At 44.9% G+C, this 15,018-nt stretch overlaps 1 protein-coding gene across 2 annotated transcripts in view; it reads right to left on the bottom strand.

Moving 5' to 3' along the window:
- Positions 1 to 1,017: 1,017 nt before the first annotated feature.
- LOC144118962 (uncharacterized) overlaps positions 1,018 to 15,018 on the bottom strand; it is a 70,515-nt gene continuing 56,514 nt past the window's right edge. Inside the window, exons 4-6 of one of the 2 annotated variants that reach the window (XM_077651719.1) lie at positions 11,564 to 11,638; positions 10,296 to 10,349; positions 1,018 to 1,177 (exon numbers count right to left, since the gene is read on the bottom strand). In XM_077651719.1, coding sequence (XP_077507845.1) covers positions 1,094 to 1,177; positions 10,296 to 10,349; positions 11,564 to 11,638 — 213 coding nt within the window. In that variant the 3' untranslated portion in view covers positions 1,018 to 1,093. The remainder of the gene's footprint in view (positions 1,178 to 10,295; positions 10,350 to 11,563; positions 11,639 to 15,018) is intronic. The other variant, XM_077651720.1, reaches the window with a different exon arrangement.

Genomic DNA, 15,018 nt, shown 5'->3' with positions numbered 1-15,018 from the left:
CCAGCCACCGCTTGCACCTACACCAAAATGTCGCCGAGAAACGTAGCGCGACTGAGAAGGGGCTTTTTTAACCGAATGGCCAAGTAGGCCAGCAGCGCGCATAGGACCAGAATCGTCGTCTTCCTCGCTCCGTCACGAGCCAAGCCATGCCGTTCGGCAGCAAGGCATCGCTCGCAGAATGGGAGCAGCGCGGCAGTTTTGTTCTGACACATTTATTGAACAAGCTGTGTCGTTTATTATGCCAGAATATGTTCACAAATACCGCATACCCACAAACCCTTGTCATTTTCACCTATTTCATTGCAAATCAGGGCGTAACAAACGAAACAAAAACTTGCAGCTTCTAGCTAAGTGCAAAATTTTGTGACAGAAAAAAAAAACAAATGAGCATTTCTTCTTACCTTACACAGTATAATCAGTTAAGCACTCACATTAGAGATAGTCTCAGGGGACTTAACCATCAATCATATGTTAAGCTGACATTATGTCGTCTAAGGAAAACAAGACACATGGCTCCTTGACTCCATGACTTCTAGTTTTCAGCTAGCGAAAACTTGTGCCGTGCAATCTTGGCTCAGATTATTGCTTAGAAATGGGCATATGGGTACATGCTTCTGAAAAATAAAAGCAGCACTCAATACAGGACAATGGTCGGAGGCTAAAACGAGCGCCGACCTTCCAAAAAGTTTTATTGTGACCACTTCACATATTTACGTGCTCTCCGAGACAACATTAGTACCTTTGCATGTGCAAATAGGCCAGCTCCTTGTTTGAGAGGCCAATTGCTGGGCCCCAAGTCAACAATAAGTCCATGATCCACGTTTACCTGTGTGATATGTTGATTGCCTTTCCTACTTACGGCAATGCACTCCACTTCGCCGGAACAATCCCTGTGGTGTATGTTTCTCAAAGACACAGCATTCGATGCAGGAAGCCGCAGTTTCAGTATTGGCATGGTTCATATTGAGTTTTATACCGCTGATGTATGGTAAGAAAGGAGAACAACGTGTTTTCGGCGAATGTTGTGGAAGGATTTATTGAAACCTTTTCTGTTTCCTTATTATGCAATGACACTGCACGAGCAGCACCAACTTCAACCTGATGCAAAGTCTTTGGCGTAAACAAGGGTCTTCAGAGCATAGCGCACATCTTTGGGAACAAATGGCCGCACACAGCGCTGGAAATTCAAGAGAAACGTCTTAAAAACTGCAAAAAAGCTGCCCACCTTATCCAGGAATTGTATGCGTGTGTAGGTGCGAACTTTTGTTGAATGCATATGTAATATCTTTGACTATTGTCAAAATAGGCGACACATATCTGACAGCGGGAGTGGCGAGAGTTGTTGAGAATATAATGGGGAGTCGAGGATCCTAAGTTAAGCAGATTCGAGGCAACTAACGTGTGGGCAACGGAGAAGAAGAAGGCGGCAGAGTATCGCAGAGCTTTCTCATTCTTGGAGTTGTTTCAGCCACGAGAAATAGTGGCGGGAACCGTGTCTACATAGACGGCACGAGCAGCTTCGTTTTCTTTTATTCCCAAGCGGTGGCAGATTCGCACCAGAAATACATAAAGAGAGAAATATGCCTAATATGTCATTCAATGGAAACAATTATTGTATTGTCTTGGGTTTTATGGCACATAAGCAACTCAGGCAATCATGTGCCAAACACGAGGTAAAATTTATTTCAAGGATTGGGTGTCCTCAGTGAAAGTCTTTGTCCGGGCAAGGACGCCGAGCAGCCCAACTATTTAATGTATACTACAGCCTCCTTCTTAGGCCTGAGAAAATGGACGATGTGTATCATAATATGCGAGAAAACACAGGGTAAGACAATAAGTTTTAGAAATTATAGTACTGTGATATTACATTTTGTTTAAAATCGCTGCGTCTTTCAGAAAACTAAAACAGCTGAAGTTCTTATCAGTGGATTATCGCCTAAAAGTAAATTGGGCTGGAAATGAATGCGTTCATTGTAAAATGGAGTAAAATATTTTTTCCTTAGCAGTTCGAGTTTTGTGCACGAGAATAGGATGTGATTTACTGTGAGCTTATCTCCACATTTCTCAAATAAAGGTTTGTCTTGTTTTGGCATTAGAAAGCTATATGTTAGGTGTGTGTGTCCGATACGGCGATAGCGTAAGATAACTTCGATGACACATTTTTTGTGTGAGCATGACTTCCATTTTTCTGTTATGGGTTTTACTAAAGGTAGCCTATTATTTGTTTCAGTGATTATTTGGGACTGCCATTTATATTTGATTTTACACTGTACCAGCTTCATGCCATCTTTGTATAAATGTTCACGTTCTTGATTTCATTGGTCCGAGCTTTTGCAGCACATGCATCCGCCTTCTCATTGCCTGTGATTCCGATGCGGCTTGGAACCCAGCAAAATTTTGTCTTGTCCCTGCGTTGGGGCTCTTATGTTATGAATGATGTCACCGATTATTAGTGTAACTCTATTTCTATGGTGAAGTGAATGAAGTGAGTACTCACAGAGAATCGGTGTAAATGATACTATTCTCAACGTTCTCATTTATAATTTTTTCTACAGCCACAGAGACAGCGTAACACTGCCGTGAAAATGAATGCTCACTCAGGCGGCCGTACTGTTTTTTTCCAAATTATTTTGAACCACAGCACTTCATACGTTTTGTGCAGCATAAACTCATCAAAAAACCATCAGTATAAAAGTGTTGTATTCTCTGTATTTTTCGCTTAGGGTTAAATATTCTTGTAATATATGCTCACGTGTTGTTTGTTTTTTCTGAAACTGTGGTAATGTGAGGTCGCACAAAGAGGGCAGGCAGTACCAAAGCGAAAGTGTGTCAGGTTTGTGGGCAATGTTAGGCAATGTGTCAATTACATCTATTTCTTGGCATTTATCTTCAAAGCGCAGAAGAAGTGGTCTGATTTGCCAGAGGTTTGTTGGTAAAGAGTGTTCGAGGTGGGCACTTTGTAACTATTGGGTAGCATATGTGTTTTGGCATGGAATGAATTTTACGAATTTATGAGCATGTGAGCATAGTTCTGTCAGCGAGTGATGGTATGTTAGTTTCAACATAGACTATTTATGGGTGACGTTTTCTAAGCACCAGTTGAAATACGTAAACCTAAGTTTTGAAAAGGGTCGGGTCGTTTCAAATACGATGGCGTTGCTGAGCCATACACTATGCAACCATAGTCTTAAGTGGAACGTACTACAGAGCAATAAATCTGTCCAAGGCATATCCGATCTGAACCCCAGTGTTTGTGTAAAAGGACTTTCAGTATGTTCAAATACTGCGATGCTTTCTTTTCCAAAGCGTTTATGTGGGGCAGGAAAGTAAGTTTTTTATCAGAAGTTATGCCTAGGATTTTTTGCTCATTCTTAAAAGGTAACTCAGTTTTGTTTATGTGTAGAGTGGGATCTGTCTGTAGGCCCGTTTGAGTGAAAACATTCAGGCCTGTTTTCTGTGGAGAGCACTGAAAACCGTTCTTGCCGCCTAAGCTGTATTTGTCTTTCGCATGTAGATAAGTTGGAGGATGTGCACGTATCTGAAGGTCGTCGACCTAGACAGAATACATATTAGACCTCCGGATTATTGTCCTAACAAAATTCAATTTTACTACGAAGAGTGTTGTACTTAAAATACATCCTTGAAATACACCATTCTCCTGAATAAATTTCATTGCGAGGGTTGAGCCTAGGCGCATAAGGAATAAACGGTAGGATAAGAAGTCTTTTAAGCAATTCAATATTCTGCCTCGGATTCCAATTTCGGCAATATCATGGAGAACATCGAACCTCCAGGTCGTGTTATATGATTTTTCTAAACAAAAAAAAAACTGCAAGGTAGTGTTATTTGTGTACAAAAGCTTCTCTGATAGTATTTTCTAGTCTATCTAAGTTATCTGTTGGGGAACATTCTTTTTAAAACAACACTGATTGATATCAAAAAGGTCACAGGATTGAAAGACAAAGTTAATGTGGTGTTCAGGACACTTTCCAACGATTTGGCGACGCAACTGGTTATAGCTAAAGGTCTATAACTGCAGGGGGAGGTTGCTTCTTTCCCGGGTTTAAGAAATGGTACAACATGAGCATTTTTCCGGGCTGGAGGTAGTTTGCTTGATATTCGAATTTTTTGAAAGAATCTTAGAAGTGCAGCTACGGCAGACTGGCAAAGATGGGCCAGCATTTCATAGTGTGTTTGGTCGGGTCCTGTGGCTGTTTTTCTGCCGGATCGAATCTTTAACCCTCGGCCCTCAGTCCCAAGCGGCTGCGGAGCAACTGACCACGGCGGCGGTAAGACCTGTGACGCAGCGGAGGGTGCTGAGAATCTCTGGCTCCGGACAGGCCGCCATTGGAATCTGAACCTGGCAACGTTTAACGCTAGAACTTTATCTAATGAGGCTAGCCTAGCAGTGCTGTTCGAGGAACTAGCGGGAATTAAATGGGATGTGATAGGGCTTAGCGAAGTTAGGAGGGCAGGTGAGGCGTATAGAGTACTAAATTACGGACACAAACTGTGCTATCGCGGTTAGAGGATAGACGAGAACTAGGTGTGGGTTTCCTCGTTAATAAGGATATACCTGGCAACGTAGAGGACTTCTACAGTATTAACGAGAGGGTATCAGCTATAGTAATTAGGCTGAATAGGAGGTACAAGCTGAAAGTGGTGCAGGCCTACGCACCCACATCCAGCCATGATGACCAGACCGTTGAAAGCTTCTATGAGGACGTAGAATCAGCAATGAATAGAGTAAAATCGCAGTACACTGTACTGATGGGCGACTTCAATGCGAAGGTGGGCAAGAAGCAGGCTGACGACCACGCTGCAGATGACTATAGGATAGGTTCTATAAATAGCAGGGGAGAGTTATTAGTCGAATTCGAAGATAGAAATAATTTACGGATCGTGAATACCTTCTTCCGCAAACGAGAAAACAGGAGGTGGACCTAGAAGGGCCCCAATGGTCAGGCTAAAAATTAACTCGACTTAATAATATGCGATAAACCTGGCATCATTCAGGACGTGGCCATCCTCGGAAAGGTGCGTTGTAGTGACTACAGTATGGTAAGGTCTCGAATTAGCTTTGACTTGAAGAGGGAACGGAAGGAGGTAGTGAATTGGAAGACCATTAACGAGTTAGCCGTAAAAAGGAAAGTACAGGAGTTTGGGAGAGCGCTGCAAAAGAGATATTCGGCTTTAAATGAGGAAGACAATCTTGATGTTCACACAATGAACGATAATCTGACATCAATCATTACGGAGTGCGCAGTTGAAGTATGCGGTAGGACAGCTCGACAGGATACCGGAAAGCTATCTCAGGGGACGAAAGATCTGATATTAAAAAACGCTAAAGCATGAGGGCGTCTAACCCAACCGACAGAATAGAACTAACAGAGCCATCAAATTTAATAAATAAGCGCAAGGTAGCCGACATAAGGAAGTTTAATATGGAGAGAATTTAGAATGCTGTAAAGAACGGAGGTAGCCTAAAACAGATTAGAGGAAACTAGGCATAGGTAAGAACCAGAATGTATGCATTAAGAGACAAGCAGGGCAATGTCATTAGCAATATGGATACGACAGTTCACGTAGGCGATGAGATCTACAAAGGCCTGTACAGTAGCCAATGTAATCAGAGCGTTAATGAGAAAGGCAGTAGTGCACAGCAATGCGTCATCCCGCCAGTAACGAAAGATGAAGTAAAGAAAGCCTTAGGAGCAGTAAAAAGGGGAAAAGCAGCTAGAGAGGATCACGTAACAGCAGATCTGTTGAAGGATGGAGGGGACATCGTGCTAGAAAAACTAGCGAAAATGCCTTATGACCTCGACTGTACCAGAAGCTTGGAAGAATGCAAATCATCTTAAATCATAAGAAGGGAGACGCCAAGGACCTGATAAATTGCAGGTCGATCAGCTTACTATCTGTTGCCTGCAAAGTATTTACTAAGGTAAGCGCTAATCGAGTCAGGGCAACCTTAGGATCTAATCAACCAAATGATCAGGCAGGCTTTCGAGAAGAATATTTAACAATAGATCATATTCACACTATCAATCAGGTGATAGAAGAATGCGCGGAATATAACCAACCTCTCTATATAGCTTTCATTGATTACGAGAAAGCATTCGACTCAGTGGAAACCTCAGCAGTCATACAGGCATTACGTGATCAGGGGGTAGAGGAGCCTTATGTCAAAACACTGAAAGATATATAAAGCAACTGCACAGCTACTATAGTCCTCCATAAAGTCAGCAATAAATATCCAATAAGGAAGGGCGTCAGGCAAGGAAACACGATCTCGCCAATGCTATTCAACGCCTGTTTACAGGATGTATTCAGAGGCCTGAACTGGGAACAGTTGGAAATAAGAGCAAATAGAGAATACTTCAAAAATCTGCGATTCGCCGATGGCATTGCCTTGCTGAGTGACTCAGGAGGTGAACTGCAAATCATGATCAATGATTTAGACATGCAGAGCAGAACGATGGGTCTAAAAATTAACATGCAGAAAACCAAGTCAATGTTGAACAGTCTATCAAGAGAACAACAGTGCGCAATTGGCATCGAGAGCCTTGAAGTTGTGAAGGAATACGTTTACTTAGGGCAGGTAGTGACAGCTGATCCAAATCTTTAGAGGGAGATAACTGGAATGATAAGAATGGGATGGAGCGCATAGAACAGGTTCTCGCAGGTCATGAGTGGCAGTTTACCAATTTCCCTCAAGAGAAAAGTGTACAACACCTTTGTCTTACCGGTACTCAACTACGGGGCAGAAACTTGGGGGCTAAAGAAAAAAGTTCAGCTGAAGTTAAGGACAACGCAGCGAGCCATGGAAAGAAAAATTATATGTGTAACGTTAATAGACCAGAAGCGGGCCGAGTGGGTGAGGGAAAAGACGCGGGTTAATGATATCATAGTCGAAATCAAAAGAAAGAAATGGGCTTAGGCATGGCATGTAATGCGAAGACAAGATAACCGCTGGTCCCTAAGGGTAACGGAGTGGATTCGAAGAGAAAGTAATCGTTGCAGGGGGGGGGGGGGGGCTGAAGGTTAGGTGGGCGGATGAGATTAAGAAGTTTGCAGGCAAAGGGTGGATGCAGCTGACAAAGAACAGGGTTAATTGGACAGACATGGGAGAGGCCTTTGCCCTGCAGTGGGTGTAGTTAACCTGATGTTGATGTTGATGATGAGTACTCTGTTGATTTTCTGGAGGGTAATTGAAGTATTGTATTGTTCATTACCACCGCCTCACGATGGAAGTCTGTTTTTGGTCATGTTTTTGTATTTTAGAAAAGACGGGGTGTAATGTGACCAGCTAGAAACGGCTGCGAGTGCTCCCCAAGTATATCTGCCTATTCCCTTATTTTTGTTTGTGTACCAGGTTGTGTCAGAAGCGGCATTTTTATGCTGAGAAATTGCCTTTTAATTTTCTTACCTGTCCTCGCATTTTTTATATGATTTGACTATTTATGGATGATACATTGCTCTGCCATGACGCTTTCTCGGCACTACGACGGACATACCGAGCTTTAGTTCTTCTCTTTTTAAAATTTGCTAGGTTCTCTTGTGTGGGGTACTGGCGAAAAATACCCCAAGCCTTATTTTCTTATTTTTTGCATCTTTACAATCTTGTGTCTACCAAACATTTTGATTGATTTCGATGTATAATTCCTGAAGACATAAGAATAGCCAAATGTGCTGCAGTTAAGAAACAATCAGTGAACGTCTAATTTATTTCATCGATGTCAATATTTTCTAAAACTATTTTTTATAACCTGGCTTCTGATCTAAAACGCTCCTAGTCAGCAAAAGAGATCTTGCAGCGTCGTGGTTTTGTGGGGGTTATTTCCGGTGCAGATGTTAAACACTAACTACCTGATACGGATCTGGTAGCTGCTTTAAAAGATCTTCTCATTCATGTATTGTTACTATAAGTTGGAAGTCAAGATAAATACAAAAGAATATTAGTGTTTTTTGTGTGAGCAGAGTAGCCGCAACAGCTTCAAATTTAGTCTTTAGTTTAGGCTCACGAGCCGTGTCATCATTTCTCACTTTGATAGCAACGACACCTGAGAGCCGGCTCGCGTTCTCTCGGTCGCGAGGAAATACTTTGTTTCTTTTGTACATTTGTGTTTTCTTTGGCCTAAGTTTGTTTCTTGAATAAATAAGGCCACGGGTGGGAATGTGCTAAGATGTCTTTTTACATCGCTTAAGTTATTAAATAATTCCCTACAATTCCAGTGTATTAGGAATGTCATTTTAATTTTTTGGTCGATGTGTTTTGAAAAATAAGGTTCCTATTTCTTTGGGGCCAGTTCATAAGATTTTCGCTTTTTTTCTGTCAAGAGAGCTCCGCCGCCGCTGCGGCGGAGGTGGACTCGGTGCTACGACCATCACCTAGCTAGAGGTTCTGGCACGCCGCGCAGAGCCCACGGCTGTAGTGTTTGTAGCCTCTGCCGACTCGGAGAAGTCGTGCGGGTGGCTTACCTAGAGGCTGCCGGGCCTTTTTTTGAGGCTGGCAGGGCTGACATTGGTGCGGATGGCCCTGCATTCAGCTCACTGTGTGTGGCCTGGGCAGATGCCGAAGCCAGGTGCGGTGCGCCGCCCCGTCGCCCCACACCGGCGAAATTTCTTTTTGCCGTCAACAAGAAAATTCCCTGGGTTTTTGTAATTCTTTCTCGTGCCTCCTGGAATGAAATGTTTTCTTTGGTTTTGATAGTAATAATTTCCTTTCCTTTCTTCCAGGATGGGTAATACCTAGAATATGTGGGGTGGTCCCCCTCACAGTTCGCGCACTTTGGTGCTGCACTGCAGACATCAAATTCGTGTTCATTAGATGCACATTTTGCACAGGTTTGGCGGCCACGATAACTCCGCGATCCATTGCCTAACCTTTGACACTTGAAACACCTGGGAGGATTTGGGAAGTATGCTCTGACTGCTATATTCATGTAACCTTATTCAATGTATCAGGAAGTTGGCTGGAGGCAAAAGTCAGAACTAAGTGCTTTGTTGGAGTTTGCTTGTCTTCTTTTCTCAATTTTGTGCGCTCTGCTGCAGTGACATTCTGGTCCTCGAGACCGCCTAGCATTTCTGCTTCTGTTAGAGTGAGGAAGTCTTGATCTGAAATCACCCGTTTGACAGTGTTGAGGGATCTATGTGCACAAGAAGAAAAAGGTATTTCTCGAAAGGTTGATATGCTTGATAGCTTAGAATGCTGTGCTTTGTCTCTGATCTGGAGGAGTAGGTCGCCACTGGCCAGCTTCGTCACCTTATAGACAATGCGTAATGATTCCGTGAGAGTCTTTAAACTATGAAAGATGAGATCATTCTGGCTTGTTTTTCAGGTGCATCACTGTGTACGACGTGGTATCTGGGGACGATTTCTTTTTTTTTTTGCAGAAACTGCGTAGTGACATCAGTCCACCCTCGTTTATAAGGGCGATCATTTGCTAAGAGAAAGTTAGCCATATATTATGTGCGATTTTCGGCTACGGTGCCAGCAAACCACTATGCAGCCCAAATTGGGGACGACACAGGAACTTGCAAGTGTTGCCCACGCCAGCTGTACACCCAAACTATAACCCAATATGACACAACTCACAGCAGTTGGTCACACAAGGTTATCCCTCGCCGCCAGGAAGAAGGAAAAAGTAATTAAGACAGGAGAAGACAGGAGAGATGTGAGAAACAAGATAGGAAAGTGAAAGATAGAGGGTAGGAGAGGAAAGGCGACTGCCGATTTCCGTCGGTCGGGTCAGGCCGCAGGTGCCGTCTACATGAAGATGGGCCAAAGTGGTGTGTTGCCTCCGCCGAGGGGCCTTAAAGGTCCAAAAGCTCGGCATCGGCTCAACCAGCAGAAACCTCTTTTCCCCGGACACGGCGATGCCACGCGCGGCGAAGCGCGGGTGCTCGGGTCATTGGTGATGCACTCCACCATCATCCCCTTGCGGGGATGTCCGTGCGGATGCTCGAGAACCCGTGATGTGGCCACTTACCAACGCCTGCAAGCTGCAGACGCCCCCCAGCGTGGACAATGTAAACAATAAGACCGTCATGTTCACTAAAAGTCTATGAATCATGACGTTGCCGTTGAAGGGCTAAATTCAAAATTGTCAGGAGAAATTTTCATTCTTACGTTGTAGTATCAGGTATACGTTTAGAATGGGGGACACCCACGGAGAAATAGCCATCATCTTCAAAGTAATGCTACTTCTTTTAGATTATAACAGTAATCAAGCCACCACTACCGCTAATAAAAGCAAAAAAAAAACGCTTGTCTATCATCTGACCTTACTTACTTTGATAGATTGGACGTACTTGCTTACGTCAACGTTGTACATCTCCAAAGTTTTCTGTATGAATAAAACGAAACGGAATTACTGCAAGTACTTAACTCATCGAACGTGTAACCCACTTTAGACAACCGTGGCCACCGCCAGCTTTGTAAAAAGAATGGAAACGTTTTTCAGCCGGAAGTATACAAGAGAATAATTATCTGCGGTTAAAATGTGCGGTTAAAATTAGCTGCGGTTTAACTACTGCGGAACCTCGCTAGAGAGCGAAAGCAGTGTTGTATCAGGAAAACAGACGCGGCTTGGCGTCTTTAACGTTCAGTGCGTTCCACACACTGGATGGCAGCGCGCCCGCCCTGCCACTCTGGCCGGTGCTACTTAATGGCTGATCGCGAGAGGTTGGTCACCCGATGAGCGCTGCGGCCTATTCTACCGCCTTCTACGGGCGACTCGAAAGGTCAAAGGTCAAGGGGTGCGACAACATGGTGGACCACATATGGTAAGGCCTATAGCCATACTTCACCTCTGGCTCACTTGAAGGTGAACCGGCAACACACAGCGAAACCAGTTTTACCTAGCGTAGTGAAGTTTTCGCTTTATTACGGAATGAAGCGCGCTATATATAGACTACTGATATTTCTCAACCATTGCGTAATTGGAATGGCTAGCACTGGTACGTGGATACTGGTAGTGATGGCTAGTTCGGCTTCACCTGGAAATAGATTGTTCCTTCATTTCGAATGGCGAAGGCATGATGCCCCTTAAAACAAAATAGGATGTTCCGTTTACTTATATCCGCACCTGTACCTTACGCATGACAATGCTCAATATACATAATTTCTTCCTTGCTACGGGTGTTGCGGCATTATTTGTAGAGTTTTGCGTAAACAATCGTGCAAAATATTGAATATGCTGCTACTCTTTCTGGTGTAATCAAACTTACAGAGCCTCCAGCTAAACGACCAATCGCGGGTAACTTTGTGTCGAATATTCATAAAGCAGTGTGTCACAATGAGTTTAAACACGCTAGAGAAAATGGCTAGGCTCATGTTATAGGAGAAAGTCCTTTGGCTTCCTAGTGATGCTGGGATGTGAAAGCAAAAGCACCATAGCAGGTCTGCTCCTAAAAAGACACCACTACCCCGTAATAAGATCGGATCACACTCAGCGTATTGATACCACAGACCTGTAAACCTGCATGCCGCCGAGGCGATAACTGGAAGGAAAGCATCAAATGCACACTTCTTTTTTTAAAGAGCGCTATCACTACTTACAGGATATAGAGTTGCCCATGCGGGGATTAATTTTTCCAGACAATCCATGATCTGATCCTTGAAAACACCAGTTGCCTGAAGCATATTAGGGTGTAAGAATAAAAGGAATTAGGTTAGCAATCTGTCATTCCTTCGCTTCCTAGCGATGCGGAGACAGAGCCAGTGCAACATACCAACTGCTACGTGCTGCGCTGGTAACATAATTTCTTGCTGCCGCATGGATTCTCCGCTTCCTAGCAATGCGCAGACGGAGCCAGCGCAACATACCAACTGCTACGTGCTGCCGCTGGTAACAATTTTTTGCCGCCGCATGGATCCTCCGCTTCCTAGCAATGCGCATACGGAACCAGCGCAACATACCAACTGCTACGTGCTGCGCTGGTAACATAATTTCTTGCCGCCGCATGGATTCTCCGCTTCCTAGCAATGCGCAGACGGAGCGAGCGCAACATACCAACTGCTACGGGCTGCCGCTGGTAACAGAATTTTTTGCCGCCGCATGGATCCTCCGCTTCCTAGCAATGCGCAGACGGAACGAGCGCAACATACCAACTGATACGTGCTGCCGCTGGTAACAGAATTTTTTGCCGCCGCATGGATCCTCCGCTTCCTAGCAATGCGCAGACGGAACCAGCGCAACATACCAACTGCTACGTGCTGCCGCTGATAACAGAATTTTTTGCCGCCGCATGGATCCTCCGCTTCCTAGCAATGCGCAGACGGAACCAGCGCAACATACCAACTGCTACGTGCTGCCGCTGGTAACAGAATTTTTTTCCGCCGCATGGATCCTCCGCTTCCTAGCAATGCGCAGATGGAGCCAGCGCAACATACCAACTGCTACGTGCTGCAGCTGGTAACACAACTTTATGCCGCCGCATGGATCCTCCGCTTCCTAGCAATGCGCAGACGGAGACAGCGCAACATACCAACTGCTACGTGCTGCAGCTGGTAACACAATTTTTTGCCGCCGCATGGATCCTCCGCTTCCTGGCGATGCGGAGACAGAGCCAGCGCTACATACCAACTGCTACGTTCTGCAGCTGGTAACACAAATTTTGCCGCCGCATGAAAAGCTTCTAACGTCTGTGCGTAGGCTTTTCCTCTCCTCTCGACGAGTTAGTTTCTTCAGCGAGCGACAGGCTGCATGACATTCATACATATAGGCCTTCGGAAAAATTTTTTCATATATGGGGTTAGGCTCGGCATCATGTTCAGTCTAAAGCTCGGTGTATTGTTCAGCTAAACAATCACCGTCATATTAGCATTGCGGTTCGGCGTCAGGTCGCCTTCAGGTTCGGCTGCATTCACGACTATACAAAGAACTGGTCCTAAAAGCAATCCAGGTTCGAAATTTTTGTGTAGGCAGGCCGGTTCAATTGCTGAATTGTACCTACGTTTAAATGAGCCATAACATAGTCACCACCCGTAGTCTTCTAATTCGTGTTAGACAAATGCAGTGAACGATTCCCGTAAACAGATTGTGCACTGCAGCACCTTGTGTAGCTACTGCTGCACATGAGCGATTTATGGTTGCACAAATAACTCACCCATGAGCACCTTTCTATTGTGTAGGAAAATTTAATGCAATGCAGTCTCCTGCAAATCTTCATTCCTGGAGACTAATCGGCTACAGACTGACAGAATTTACGTTATACTTGCGTAACTGTACTTGAGATGAATTACATTTGGCAGCCCACGAAAACACTAACTACTAATGGTTTGGTGCCTTTAATGCGAACTTCTCATTTGAGCTGATACGAAGAAAGTATATATTGGTCCTTGGAAGGTTTTGTTCCCAACACACATGCGATGTTTATATTAACCATTCACTGAATAGTGCCCCTTAACAAATATAGCCTCATTCGTTGGTGAGAAATTTTATTGCACAACTTCCTTTATCTCTTCTTTTAGTGCACGGTTTGGGCCTCCATCGAGATATCTGAGATGGTTAGTGCGTCATTTCTTTTCCTTAAAACCCATTTTTTAATTTTAAACTTAGAGGTCAGGAGGAGGGAGATAAACTATTTCCATCGATAAAAGTATACAAAGGTGTGGAGTATAGCCCTATCAAGTGACCATAAGCCCGTGGCGCTCGGCGGCATTTAGTTCTCTTCTCACAAACCGGATCTGCGCGTCCGAGTCGGAACAGAGCAACGCGGCCTCGCACTGGTCTGGATTTGAGAGCTGGAAACCTTGAGCAGGGGTGACTCGACGGAAAGCCCAGAGTATGTGGGGTAGAATGGCATGTTGTGTACGTAGTTTACAGAAACGTGAGCAGACCCCTGGCTATATGCGGGCACATATAGCGGGGTTGAGGAAGGTGTTCGTTTGGAGTTGCCTCCACGGAACCACTTTGGGTTTGGTGGGAGAAATATTTACGAGGTTATATAGAAGCCTAAGCGGCAGCGCTTGGTCGTTGCATGAATATAACCATACGACCTCTCGCTGTCCGCAGGAAGGGCGACACCACATCCCGGTGGACAAATCCTCGGGAATGTTCCTGGGCCGCTTCGTTTCTTAGATGGGATGAGTGCGAACTGCTCCAGATCAATTACATCGGGTGGAGCTAGAAATTGTTGGAGTGTAGGAGAGATAGGGTCTCAGGGGAGGCTGAAACGTTGGCGCAATTACGAACCCCAGATTTAGAGTCGCTGAATATGCTTTCTGCAGAGATAGATACCATCGCCAAGGCTATGTCTGCCTTCCCGGCTTCTTCCGACCGGTCTGACAGGAATGGAGCACGCAACTAACGGCTGTCCACAGTAGTTTATAATCGGAAGCGAAAAACATAGCAATCAGGGTATTCTGTGGCGTCGACGTAGACCGCTGTATAATCTGTCAAATACTTTTGTGCAGGGACTTCGCCCTCTCATGCAGCGAGCGACATGATACTCTGGCGGCATGTTTTTATGGACAACGGTAATGATAAGGATACCGCGGATATCGGTCAGAAGCGGGGCCTCGTCAGCGACGGTCGTTTCAAAGCTCATTCCAAATGTGTCGAGTATGTGGCGTTCCGTGGGGCTTTGGGCGAGACGCTCGAAATGAGAAGTGATATTAGCTTCCGAGAGCTCCGTCACAGTCTTGTAGATGCCTAATGTTAGTATATCACAGGTGGGAGTCCTGTGAGGGAGATGAAGATCCGCCTTGCATGTGTGTCTATTAAGGCAGTCAATGCTGCCCCGTTGTTAGCGATGGGATGAATTAGACGAATGGTCTGCGAGACAGACTGTGAGTTCATTCAGAGTGTCGGTGTTTTTCTGATTGCCCTGGATAAAAAGCACCATTGCCATAATGGTGGATACTCTGAGCATGGGTTGGCCTCTAGCAGTAGCGCCAGCGGGAGGATGACCGTGGAGGTTGGGTCGACCTCAGATGAGTAGCAGCTCGGACTTCTGAGGGGAGCAGGAATGGTCAGCTCCGGCTCTGTGGTGCTCAATGACATCCACCCC

The sequence above is a fragment of the Amblyomma americanum genome, chromosome 2 (genome assembly GCF_052857255.1).
Source record: "Amblyomma americanum isolate KBUSLIRL-KWMA chromosome 2, ASM5285725v1, whole genome shotgun sequence".
In the NCBI taxonomy this organism is placed as follows: Eukaryota; Metazoa; Arthropoda; class Arachnida; order Ixodida; family Ixodidae; genus Amblyomma; species Amblyomma americanum.
Note: the sequence above shows the minus strand (reverse complement) of the source record. Positions and strands in the feature narration are given on the sequence as shown.